General features: G+C 41.1%; 1 protein-coding gene across 13 annotated transcripts in view; it reads right to left on the reverse strand.

Annotated features, from left to right (window-relative positions):
* The window catches only part of RIMBP2 (RIMS binding protein 2), a 438,584-nt gene that overhangs the window by 96,095 nt on the left and 329,188 nt on the right, over window positions 1-13,301 (reverse strand). For 11 of the 13 annotated variants that reach the window (XM_029619910.1, XM_029619908.1, XM_029619906.1 and 8 more), the window contains 3 exons: window positions 12,307-12,774; window positions 7,507-7,656; window positions 1,028-1,186 (listed from right to left, as the gene is read on the reverse strand). In XM_029619910.1, coding sequence (XP_029475770.1) covers window positions 1,028-1,186; window positions 7,507-7,656; window positions 12,307-12,774 — 777 coding nt within the window. The remainder of the gene's footprint in view (window positions 1-1,027; window positions 1,187-7,506; window positions 7,657-12,306; window positions 12,775-13,301) is intronic. The other 2 variants (XM_029619911.1, XM_029619907.1) reach the window with 1 other exon arrangement.

Raw genomic sequence — 13,301 nt, forward strand, 5'->3', positions numbered from 1 at the left:
TATCCGGCATTTAAAGCCTCTGCACAGCACGTGCATAGCTAGAAAAGGTTTGACTTGGACCTTTCGAAAATATGCCATTTCTGATTGGCCTATAATGTACTAGACTGTAGCAAAGACACAGGAAAGCTATGCAATAAGGGAATGCTTCAAGGTCATGAATATCATTTCATCAAATGTTGCAACATGTAGTATCGTCTGGAGCTAATATAGGTGTGCATATCCATTAGACATGTCTTCCCCTCCCTAAACTCTGCTTAGTTTGAACCTTCAGAAAAATCCAGCTTCTATATATCATTCTTCATTCTACTTCCTTCTAACAGTCCCCACTGCATTTTTTCTATTTATCAACCATTGTGATAATTTTCTCTAAAGCCTCTTCTAATCATTCCTTCACTACAGTGTAGGTGAAAGCATAAGCTATTCGGTTATACAGAAAATGTCTTCCCATTCAGGTTGTTAGGAATATTTTGCAGCTGCATGTAGCAGTTACTCAATAGCTAATGATTTTGAGGTAACAAGACCACACCTCATGTACTGTATATTTTTGGTTCCTAATATCCTACCTATTTTAAAAATGAGAAATGGTTTTGCTAAATTAACCTTACACATAAAAATACCTGTATCAGCCTGAAGCAAGGCTACGATTTCTGCACATTCGTTAAGACTGGTTTCTCTTTGAAAGCTATTATTATAGGAATTTATTCATAAATTTGGAGGGAGATGGTTACAAACATTCTACAAAATGCACCAGCATGGAGGAGGAATCTCCCAAACTCTGTAAGAGATTAAGCTTTGGATAAGTGCATAGAAAAGAGACCCCCAAATTGTGGGGTTATCAGAGGTGTTTGGGTCTCACACATCTGTGTGAAAAACTCGTCTGAATTGTACAGCCATGGTGTAGGCCATTGTAAGGGTCCATTATGCTAAGAAACGTAAAGAATCAACAAGACATCTTGTGCTTTCTGAAGGGAGGAAAAATTTGGTATCATCTTCTAGACCCTGCTGAGACCGTTACAGGTACTCTTACCTTGAGCGTGTTATGAGAAGTTACACTAACTCGTCTTCTTCCTCCATCCTCCAACTGCATCTCTGAATACAGCTCTTCCTCATCTTCCTCCATGATGTCGGACAAGTCCGAGCCCCTACTGCTCTCTGTATGGTACTCCTCACCATGACAGCAGTGTGACTGTTTACAACACAACACAGTACAACTTTATGTAGCATCATTCATACAAACACATCCCAAAACGCTTAACAGTCACAGAAAACAGATGTGGGATAGGGAAAAAAATACAATATAAGAAACCAATACACTCCAGCAAATAAAAGTGCAATTAGCACTCAGACAACGGAGCAAGGATCAACATCGGCAAACAGAATGCAAGCAAGGTCATTCCAAACATAGACTAAGGCAACACAAAAAGATCTTCCAGTGGAGTATGTGACGAGAAAGGAAAAAAAAAAATCAGAGAAAGCAGAATGGAGGGATGGGCTGGGTCAATGATCAATGGCTTTTTCAGGATATGATTCTGCATTACTAAGTCCCAGTCACAGCCGGGCGGAGAACTTTTCACTAATTATATTGTAGTACATTTCACGAGCAATACAATTCAAAAGTCATATTGGATCATGGGTTACACACATACACACATCTCTCTGTGTGATTATAAGATGTCATAGTTCCTTGCTGGCTCTACATAAATGAAGGATTTCACAGTTTCCTCCACCTTGCAGTGCTGATAGGGCCTGTGCTAGCTTTTTTGCTGCCTTGTGTGAACAATTCCTGTGCTGCCCCCTCCTATTTTTTTGGGTTTTTTTAAAGCTTGATTTTTATCATTTTTCCAATCAAGAACAGTGCAAAGGTAATAGGCACCGTAGACAAATCTTTCAGCCTTGTTCCCTCCCCACACACAATTAAAAATTTTGCATTTAGGCTAAGAGATTTGATATGAGAAAGGACATTCGAGTACAGTCTTCCTGAGGAAAAAATGTCACTTACAAGTATATTATATTTACATGCCCTGCTGTGCTGCCAACCAGAAAACTCTTGAAAAAAAAAAAAAAAGACACATGGAACCCTTATGGTAACACATTAGGTTTGAGCTTGGCCCTCAGAAAGCCATGAGTAAACAATTACAATACAATTAAAATATAGTAAAACCTCCCATACCAAAACAGCACTAACTGCTAGCACTCAAACAGTAACAACCTTACCTTTGAAAAGGCAAAACTGCAAATATTATACCAGGCCTTAATGCACCAATACACTCCCTATTAGTAAAACAAATCAATTCAAGCTGCTATAGATCTCTATACAGAAATTACAAGTTAGCACAGCAATTCTCAACACAGTCCATGGGATACACCTAGCCAGTCAGGTTTTCAGGATATCCACAATGAATATATTTGAAATAGATCTGCATATGATAGAGTATGCATGAGTTAGTCTAAATGATTGTTATTAAGTATGTACTGTATATTTAATTAGGGTAATATGGAGGAGCAGGTCAATATTCAAAAGGATTTGTCCAGCTAAGTGTGGGATTTTTACCAGACAAACATGGGGTTTTAAACATCCCACCCCAGCAACACAAGTTTTAGTCAGATAAGCCATTCCTGGTTTAAAAAAAAAAAAGGTGGCCCAGAGCATTCACTAACAGCCAGTGGGGAGATCCATTCCCCATACAGAACTCCGCTGCAATCAACTGTCAGACGAGCACCCAAGCTTGGCTCCTGTGAGGGGAATAAATGAATATCAAAGTGCAGGTACCTGTGAGCTGTACCTTTTTGCAGGTAGGATGTGTGGGGATGGTACCCCACTATTTTTTTTTTTTTTAAGAAGGAGAAAGGGGGAACAACCTGCTGATCAAAGATTTATCCTGGACCACAGTGGCCTGATTTCCCATCGGGTGAGGAGACAGGATGGGAAACTGGACCACTATGGTCCAGGATATATTTTTGTCTATTCTTCAGTAAGCCAGAGAACATCAAAGTACCCCAGATAATTTATCCGGATAAGTTCTGTTGAATATTCAGCTAAAAGTTATCCAGCTTATTCATTATTGACCAAATATTGTTTATTACTGCATTGTGTTAATATTTTATTTGTTACATGGATACTATGCTGTATATGTTCATATTGTATTCATTTATGGACCCAATTTTATAACATTATGCACAAGTTAATCAGCAAATATGTACATAATTTATGCCAATTTTCAAAGCAAGCTTATAGGCATAAATCCAGTTTGAAAATTATCCCAGCAAAAACTGTGCACACACAATTACACCTGCTGTTTTTGCTCGTAGTTTTCCCAAAAGAATTTATACCCACAGGAGGTAATTTTCAAAAAACTTTATATGCATGTAAATGGGTTTTTGAAAATTGCCGTGATATAGTTAGGCCATACTTTTTTACATCAAAACGTATGCACCTAAGAGCTAACCCCACTGAGACTGCACCTCCAGAACACGTCTCCCTTATGTGTGTAAAAGTACACGCATGCAGTGTGCAGGGTTCCCTCTAAGGGTTGGGTTGCTGTGAGTAAACATTTTGGGTTACTTTACCTTGTGATGCAAAAGACCTATCTATTTTATGCTCACAGCAACCCAATCCTTAGAGGAAACATTGGCTAAGCCCATCCCTTAATATACTCGCTTAATCTACTAACAGCAGTTAAATAAGATATGTGAATGAAAAAATATTTTCTGCAAGAACATTTAATCCACTTTCTGCATGCAAATGAAATTAATACAGAGCACAAGAACTGGACCTTTGAAATACAGACAGACCCCTCATCAAATACAGAAACAGCATAAAGTAAAAATAGAAATGTGCTGACAAATCTGTACTGGGAAACCAGAAGCCCCATTGTATTATGCAGTGCAACAACGGAAAAACAGAATCATCATCATTCCTTGCAAAACATCAAGCAATAAAATCAAGCAACATAAAATATCATTCATAATATTAAAACCATACTAAAATATCAGAACATCCAATAATTTAAAAAACTTGTATTAATTTGTAATATTTCCCAAACATCACTAAATATTTCAAAACATCTGATGAATAAAATATTCAATAACTAAAAATGTTTCTAGTTCCCAAAAAATACAATAAAATACTTAAAAACAATAGAAACATCAAATTATAGCCAATAATTAAAACTAATAAGGATTCTGATTTCCAGAGATTGATGTGGATTGGGAGATACAGGGCCACACAAACATCATCTTCTCTCTCATATACACTAACACATTCATTCTCTCACATACTCCCTCTCTCATATACATACTAATGTGTGTGTGTGAGTGCATGTCTTTGAAAGTCTATATGTGACACAGAGGCCAAAACACAGAAACAATACTCGCACACACACAGGGTCGCACACAGAAACATATACGGCCTCCTCTTCACATCACCGGCAACTTTTTTACTTCGGGCCATGGTAGGATGAGCTTAACCATAGCCCCACCGGGCTTGTTTTTGCTTCGGACTATGGTGGGATGAGCTCTGCCGAGCTTGTTTTTGCATCGGGTTGTGGTGGGATGAGCTCCAGCATGGCCCTGCTAGGCCTTCTATGCTAGAGAGGAAACGTTGTGTATGCCCATGGGAAAACTTGTGTACAGCTTAGAGGAAACACTGGCAGTGTGCATGAGCAGCTTTACATCTATAGGGACTGTAACTTTGAAATAGCTGCATGGGCGCACATGTACATGCGTAATGGGGGTTTGTCTAACTGCTGGCCACACTTAGTCAACCTCAGTTAGTAAAAGAAAGAAAGGTCACAGAGAGGGAAGCTGTCTAGGACACCTGCTGCAAATGCTGTTAGGATGAGAGAATCCTCTCTAGATGTCTCTGAGAACTATGGTTATTATTGCTTCTATGGGCTATGCAGATGTTTATACTAAAAAATGCTTAGGCGCTGATTTCATGAGAATTGTTCTTCTCTTCTGGCTGACCTATTTACACTTTGAATTTACTTAGCTCTCTCTAGTTGTTGCTCTTTCTTGTCCCCTCCCCATGTCCCTGTTCTTTGTATTTTCCACCTTCTGTTTGATGTAAACCGATATGATGGACCCACTAATATTGGTATAAAAAGCCTTTAAATAAATAAATAAATAAAATTGTTAATCAAGGTCAGACAAGAAAGTGGGAGTAGCAGGGCACGGAAGCACCAAATAGTACCAAGGTTTGAGAAACAGATGTGTTGAACTGTGATAAGAGCAATGGGAGGGAGAGGGACTCACGCCTGCTTCAAGCAGTGTTAGGAAAGTCCTATAAAAACGAGCAAACCTGTAAGAATCTCAGCCTCATTGTTACTTGTCAGACTTCCAGAGCGGAGACTGCAAACGGATTTCTTGGGCCCATTTCAACTTTCATTAGGGATGCCAAGATTTATTATTATCCTTTTGCTTAACAAGTGCTCAAATAAACTTACATCCAACACCTGGATCCTGGTGTAGTGACTCAGTGTATGTGTGCATGTTTGTTTATGTATCGGAGAAGCCCTGAGGTATAGAAACCCCTCGTCATCTCCCTCTTTCCTGAGAATCAGCCCTGAGGTAGGCCTGGGGGAGCACACGTAGTATATTCTTCTGAATGTATGTGTGTGTGTGTGTGTGTGCGCAGCCTGAACCCAGAACAGTGCGTATGCCAGCTCGCACCAAAGAGCGCGATCATATTATAACATATGCGCATAGATGCAAGCATGGCAGAAAATAGGCTGAGTGCGCATACGTGTGCACACAATTTTATATGGACGTGCACATGTGCATGAAAATGCCGCTTCTACTGCGTAAGTGGGGGGATTTTAGTAGACACGTGCGCCAACCCAATTACCAATTTTTCCCAGTTTGTTCCTAGGTCTCCCAAGAAAAGGTTAGGACTTCCTAATCCCCTAGTTCATTACTCTCCCTTTTACTCTGGTAGTCCCTACTCTTAAAACCCCACTGACTGGCCTAGTTTTTTGTGCTTTAAGTCTGACACCATCCAGAAGTAAAGTTACGCGGTAGGGAACTCTGGCGCACGCTTGTGTGTGGCTTCACTCATAAATCCGGGAATTCCCATTCCCGGCCAGACCACACCCACGCCCTGCCCCTTTTTCATGAAAAAAAAATGTTTTGTGCGCATATGCAGGCACCTTTTAAAATTTGTGCGACGCGTGCCAGCCTGACTTCTGTGCGTATCTGCCAGCTTTGGTGTGCATGACCTGCATTTTACATGCATAAAACTGGGTTTTAAACGTGTAAATGCACTTTACCCATGTAAGTGGGCTTTTGAAAACTGCCTCAATATATGCCATTGATTTGTCAATAGATTTTACACATGCAAATGCACTTTATGCTCGTAAATCGGCTTTTGAAAACTGCCACAATAGTATGTTACATTTACACATGTAACTCCTTATAAAATTACCTCCACATTGTGTATGAGCAGTTTTATACCCATACAGTGTGTGAGCAGTTTTACATACACAGTGTTCATGAGCAGAGTTTTACACGCATACAGTGGGCCAGATTTTAAAACTTATGCGCGGGCGTAGATTTGTGCGCACAACCCGGTGCGCACAAATCTATGCCCAATTTTACAACATGTGCGCGCAGCTGCGCGCATGTTATAAAATCCGGGGTCGGCAGGTGCAAGGGGGTAAACACTTGTGCACCTTGCGCGCGCTGAGCCCAAGGGGAGCCCTGATGGCTTTCCCTGTTTCCTCCAAGGCCGCTCCGAAATTGGAGCGGGCTTGGAGGGAACTTTTTTTTTGATCCCCCCTCACCTTTCCCTCCCTTCCCCTATCTAACCCACCCTCCGGCCCTACCTAAATCCCCCCCACCACCTTATTTGATGGAGTTACTCCTGCCTCTGGCAGGCGTAACTTGTGCGTGCCGGCCAGCTGCCGGCACACAACCTCCAGCACAGCCACTGGCGCACAACCTTCAGCACAGCCGCTGTGCCGGAGGACTTGAATTATTATACACATATGTGGCTTTACATGAAGAGAAGGCAATGAGAAAATATTCATCCAAAATATTTAAACTATCAGTATCTGCAATTTTTTCATGCATCGCTACAATTCCTCATTCTCATTTTCGTTTATATTTCAGGGTCTTAATGCTTACAGTTTCTGAAAGTGTCTCCCCCTTACTCACTCCCAGTATTAAGAATCAAAGCTAATAAGAAAGTTGACCTCATCAGAGATCTAGGCAAGCATTGCTCCGATGCATGTAAAGTATGAGCAGCTGAAAAAGGAACTCAGGGAAGAGATTTTTAAAGTACAGTGTGACCTTAACAAAAAAGTAGCCACCTTTTTATTTCAACAAGTCTAAAACCAAATATTCAGACAAAAAAAGGAAGGAGACCTCGGAATAAGACAAACATAAAGCACGCAATGGAGCCAACTAAAACCCCTAGGCAGGCTGGTATTTGGGGGGAATCTAGCTTGCACTGCTGTTTTAAATTGCTTTTGTTTCAGTCAGAACAGCAACTTCGCCGGCATCAATTACCTGCTTTCCAAGCTCAGAGCCTTTCAGGAAGTCGTCCACAGAAGCTCCTCGTCTCTTAACGTTCGGGGAGTCATAGCCATCCTCCTCATCATCGGAGTTCATATAGTGCACTGCGTTACTTCGTTCACTGAATATGCTCCTTTTCTCCATCTGCCGAGTGAAGCAAGCAAAGGAAGCATTTCATGAAATTCTTCTTTATATGCCCTCTCGCCTTATTGCTGCTTTGCCATCCAGCTGTTATCAGGGAGCTATCATGCTTATTCTCCCGCATAGAACTACGTTATAGCCAACGTGCCCTTTTGTCCATTACAATGTTTAAGACACTAGGGACCACTAAGAGCGAGAACCTTTCTTAGTGGCAGCTCCTGTACTGTAAAATAAGTTTCCCTAGACATCAACTGGGAGCTTTATTTGAGGTTTTGTAAAAAGGTGACGACATGGTTATTCCTGTGGGAAAACTAGCAGCTATGGGCTTTTAGCTGGTTTGCTTATTGTTATGACTGTATTTATCTAAGTCTTTTATTTATTTTTGATGTGCATTTGTCTTATTTTGTATTGTACACCGTCTTGTGTGGTTATTTTTATCTGATACGGCATACCGCCTTTGGCAGCCTAAATGAGCCAGAAATAGTTAATTCAATCTCCTCTGACACACAGGATGAGTGGGGAGAGTCACACATGGATGGGCATTTTCCATTTCTGTTCTGTAGCCAGGCTTTATGGGAGGTGCTGCCAAAAGACTAGCGGACCATAATTCTTTGCAGCACCTCTGAGGACCTCCAGCCCTCACCAGGCTCATGCATTAGAAATCAAACTAATGTTCTCATTAGGCAGTAAACCGTCCTGACCATTAAGCTTACTGGACTGGCCTGCAAGGGAGGTGCTTCGATTCTTTTCTTATGGTTACAGCTCACTGGAAAATCCAGGAGCATCTGCCCTCAGCCCTAGTCCTGGGGGGCTTCAGTATAAAGGCGGGGCTACTTATACTTGGAGACAATCTCAATGGATATTGTTAGGGTTGCTACAATGTATCCACGACTTGTGTTTTAGGTGGTGGTGGTGAGAAGAGGTTGATATTGAGGAATATTGGCTTCAATATCCCTTTGGTTTTCAAATCTATGCATTAAACATTGTTTTGTGTGATTTCCTATCTGAGACCACACAATAAGTTAACGAAATGTCATTTATGCCATTCATGCTGTTTTAGCTCGCGTTGTAAAAACAAGTGTGATTTGTGTAAAAAAATAAAATAAAATAGCATGCACTAAAAACAAAACAAACATGCACTTTTCAAAATGAAACACCCTACTGGGGCTTACGGACATGTGGATCCTCCAACATATCCTTTAAGTTGGATAGGACACCAACCCACATGCAAGTGGCAATCTCATAAGCTTTCTTTAGCTCTGAAAAGTAGGCTACAAATAATCTATTACCTTTAAAGCATCATACTGTTTAAAAAATATATTCAGTCTGCTCAGCTATGGGATTCATTCCTCTCTGAAGCACTGATGTGCTCTCTCTCAGGACTTGAACGTACTTTGCTTTTATCCTTATCCCCTCTTGCCCCCCTTGTCCTATGGGGTTTTTCCTATACTTTTCTCCTCCTCTAGTTTCTTTCTTTACTTGACTCAGTTCAGTTCTGCCTGGTATAGCAACTGGATGTATCGTCAAAACAGAAACGTGCGCACCATTGTTGTGAAACCCGTGCTCTTGGGATGCTTAAGTGGCTGTGTCTGATGCAAGCTCTCATGTTATTCCAGGACCTAAAATCTCCAGTACTGAATTCTTCTAATAACTAATAATATGCAAGTACATTTTCAAAGGGCCGCGCCTGTAAAAAACTAGGGTTACACGCGTGGCCGGGCCTTGCGCCCATTTTAGAATGGACTTGGCCACGCGCGGAACCCCCGTTATGCGCCGAAGTGCCCGGACCAGAAAAAGGGGCGGGCGGGACAGAACGGAGGTCAGCCAGGACATGGGGCCATTAGCCGCTGTCCCAGGGAAGCGCGTGCCAGCAGCCGGCAGGTGCATGGAAAATACTTCTGCTCCGGAGCAGCAGTTAAGTAGTGAAATAAAAAAATTTGGGGTAGCGAGGTAGGGGTGAAGAGGGGAAGGGAAGGAAGGTTAGGCATAGGGGGTGGGGAAACGGGAAAAAGGGCTGATCGAGTTGCAGCGCGTAATTTGAAAATCCCCCCCCCCACACACACACACACGCGAGTAGCGGTCCGCCCGCACATGCGGATGTTAAAATCCGGCACGCACATGCATGTAGACATCAGATTTTATAACATGCATACGTCGACATGTGCATGCCAGGAACCGCACACACATGGACGCAAGCGGTTTTGAAAATCGACCCCTAAATATTGTTAAAAGTTATTTTGTCTCCTGGTCTCCCCCTCTCTTTGGCTTTCTTTCCTCTGCTCATATCCCTCTCCTAAAACCTACTTGCAGTTTCCCCAGACTTGGCCTGCAGACTTTAGTGACTGCTTATTTAGCTCTCCCAGCTGTCATGTGCCTGGGATCAGGACATCCATTCTCCCTATCAGGAACGGGGTTCTCTTAGTTCACTTATTTTCGGAGCAATGCTCCATATAAAGCTGTACATTTAGTCATGACAAGCGCAGGAAACTGAGCAGGTGTAAATCCACAGCACAAATGGATTTTAAATTAGGTGCTTTTTTCACTAGAAGCTTACGAGTAAATTTTCAAAGAGGTTTCGCACGTAAAAACAGCATATAGGTGTATAACTAGCATATACCTGCATATATGATATTTTACAATCATCGAGAGTGCATGCATATTTTTGGTTTTGCATGTACATTTTACTGGGGAAAAAATTGCCGGGCTAAGGGGGCGGGTTTCAGAAGTATGCACGGTAATTGATATTTTGTAAGAGATACATGGGTATACATTATCGAACTTATTCGTACCATTTTACCCCCGCTCACTGACTGGCTCAAGTGAAATCAGACAGGTCTGTTGTCTGCAGTTTTTGGGTGGGAGGTCTGGATGACGTGGTGGGGGTTCAGGGTGAAGAGTTAGAGGATCTAGGTGAACTGGCCGAGTTATTGGTGAACTGGTGATTTTAAGTACACACCCAAATATTTTCAAAACGGTATACACACTCTTTATAAAATACCCACCTCCTCATATAAATCAGCTTTATTATACATACATGTTCTACTTTTTTTACGAGCCGGGTAGCGCGGGCACATGTACGCCACGCGCGCTCCTTTTAAAATCTACCCCAAATTTTCTTCATGACATTTTGCTCCATGATCAAATTGTAGACGACAGCGTGCATTACAGTGATTACACCTCCCTTCTAAGGATCTACTGAATACTGTAGCACGCGTATGTTCTTACTTTATGGCCACACTGAATATTATAGTGTTGTATTTGTGACAGTTTCACAAATAATATATTGAGATCTATGTTTGGCATGATCCTACAAATGGTATCAGTACTACAGTAAATATACTGCCCTTGAGTTTCTGAAGCAGGATTGATTTGCAAAATAAAAAGCAACCCTGACACTAATTTTCTGCTCTAAGGCGTGAATTTTTAAAGGGGTTACTTGCAAAAAAAAATAGCATATATTGTAGCAAGTTTCCATAGCTCTTTTATATGTGAAACTCCTTCCGAAAATTACCTCCTAAGTATCTAGATGTAATGATGCTCTACCAGGATGGAGCAAACATTATACCTGTGGCAGCTGAAAGTCTATTTCTGAGGAGGTTTAACTATTCATTCCAAGGCCCTTATGAGAATGTAACATATCTACTTTAATTTCCAGAAAGCTTATGGTTTCTAAATATCAGACCCCAGCAGACGATCATCCAGAGCTATGCTCCTCTACCTCACAGTATTCTCACCAGTTATTCCCAAGGAATATCACACAGTTATATGGTATTTCTAATAGTACTCTGGATGCAAGGACTTGCTTTGGAAATTGATTCTGCAAGCTTCCCTCTCTGTCTTGTCTTGATAGGGGATGTGAACAGTAAAAGCGCAATGCTACAAAGCCCAGAAACTCTGGCCCCAATCCTACCTCTACCACATCTTGACCATGCTGATCCCACACACAACATGGCAGCATCTTTTGAAGTTGAACCTCATAATCTAGGTTTATGTTGACAAAGTTAAATTTAAATATGACATTACTGTACTAATTATAAAAAGAAATTATGGCGTGTAATAAATTTAAAAATGATTTTCAGTGATGACCATCCTGTTTCTCTGTTTTCTCTTTTTCAGCCATAAAGTGCTATTGTGAGGAAATGGTTTTTATATTATGCTGGTTTTGGAGGTATATTATTGATTTTTGTGTGATTTATTTTGATAGTATTATGCTGCTTTTCTGCTTGATTTTATGATGTATCATGCTGTTTGATTTGTATGATGTATTTATATTTTGTGCTAACATACAGTGTGTATTTTTTAGAAAGGTGTCCCAGATTAGATTAAAATTAGGAGAGAAGTTGCTACTTAGCATTTCTATAAGAGGGTTGTGCAGTCATTGCAAAATGACAGGAAACACCAATGAAATGTGTAGTTTCATTTTCCAATCTGAAACGCAAACAAATCTGCAGTTTCATTTTGCTTTTGTCATTTTTGCAGGTGCTAAAATGAACAAAAATGAAATGAATTTTAAAAACCAACATAAAAAAAATTAAATATAGAAAAAATAAAATGAAACCCGAATAAGATGAAAATGTTTCCATACACGCCTGTGTTCTAGAGTGCTACTAGACATCTACATGGCCAGAGCAGCTCCACACACGTTTGCATTACCCTGTTGCTCTCTGCTACCCTTTGTGCGGCTTCCCTTGCCATTGCCTTGGCGACAGTGTTTGAGACGGGCGTGCCCTGCGGCTGGGGCAGGATGCGCTGAGGTGATGGAGACCTCCTCCCATGAGCGGGGCTGTGAAAGGTGGGTGCTGGAGGCTCCAGCGTATGTCCATGAACAGGAGATGCTGATCGAGCATGCTCCCAGGACTCGTCCATTTTCCGCTGCGGACCTAGGTGGTCGTCTTTGGTATCGGGGACTCCAGCACTTGCTAATGGCTTAGGTTTGGGAGAAGTTCTAGGGTGGTGGGCCGGAGGCATGAAAAGTTCAGGTGGAACAGCAACAGCAGCAGAGTCTTCAGATTCTCCTTGCACTGAGAGGGTTCTGATGGTAATTTCTTTAGCTTCTAAATTCTGTATTCGAAGCATATCCACCACTGTGTTCTCTGCAGCTGGAAATACTACTTCTGCAACCTAAATGTAGATGAAAAAAATTAAAATGTTTCTTCAGTTCTGAGTGTTTGTAGATATTCTGTAGAAACAATGGGGTCAATACTAAAAGTTTTTTTCTGGCTAATTTTGGGAGTTAGCCAGACAAATCTTGTAGTTTGACAACTTTGATTGGTTAACTTTTGATCAAATATTCAGCCAACCTTATCTGGCCGGTTGAATATCAGCCTCAACAGAGTTTACTTTCAAAAAACGCTCAGCTCTTCATTTATGGACCCAAATATGGGCACATTTACAGCCAAACATACACAGGAACCTCCCACCACCACCATTAGAAAATACAAACATTTATTAATTCAAACAGAAATATGAATATTCAGACTCCATGCAAATTAAGTTATGAATGAGCTGATATTTGCAAACTGATCCCATGCACTAGCTTCCCAAAATTTATGGTATAAACTGAACTATTTATCCACACCTACTGTTTTACTGGTTTGTGTGTACCCTTTCAGAGGAAGCAGGTAAGCTCCAACCCTAAAAGTCTAAAC

This window comes from Rhinatrema bivittatum, chromosome 11, assembly GCF_901001135.1.
Source record: "Rhinatrema bivittatum chromosome 11, aRhiBiv1.1, whole genome shotgun sequence".
Taxonomy (NCBI): Eukaryota; Metazoa; Chordata; class Amphibia; order Gymnophiona; family Rhinatrematidae; genus Rhinatrema; species Rhinatrema bivittatum.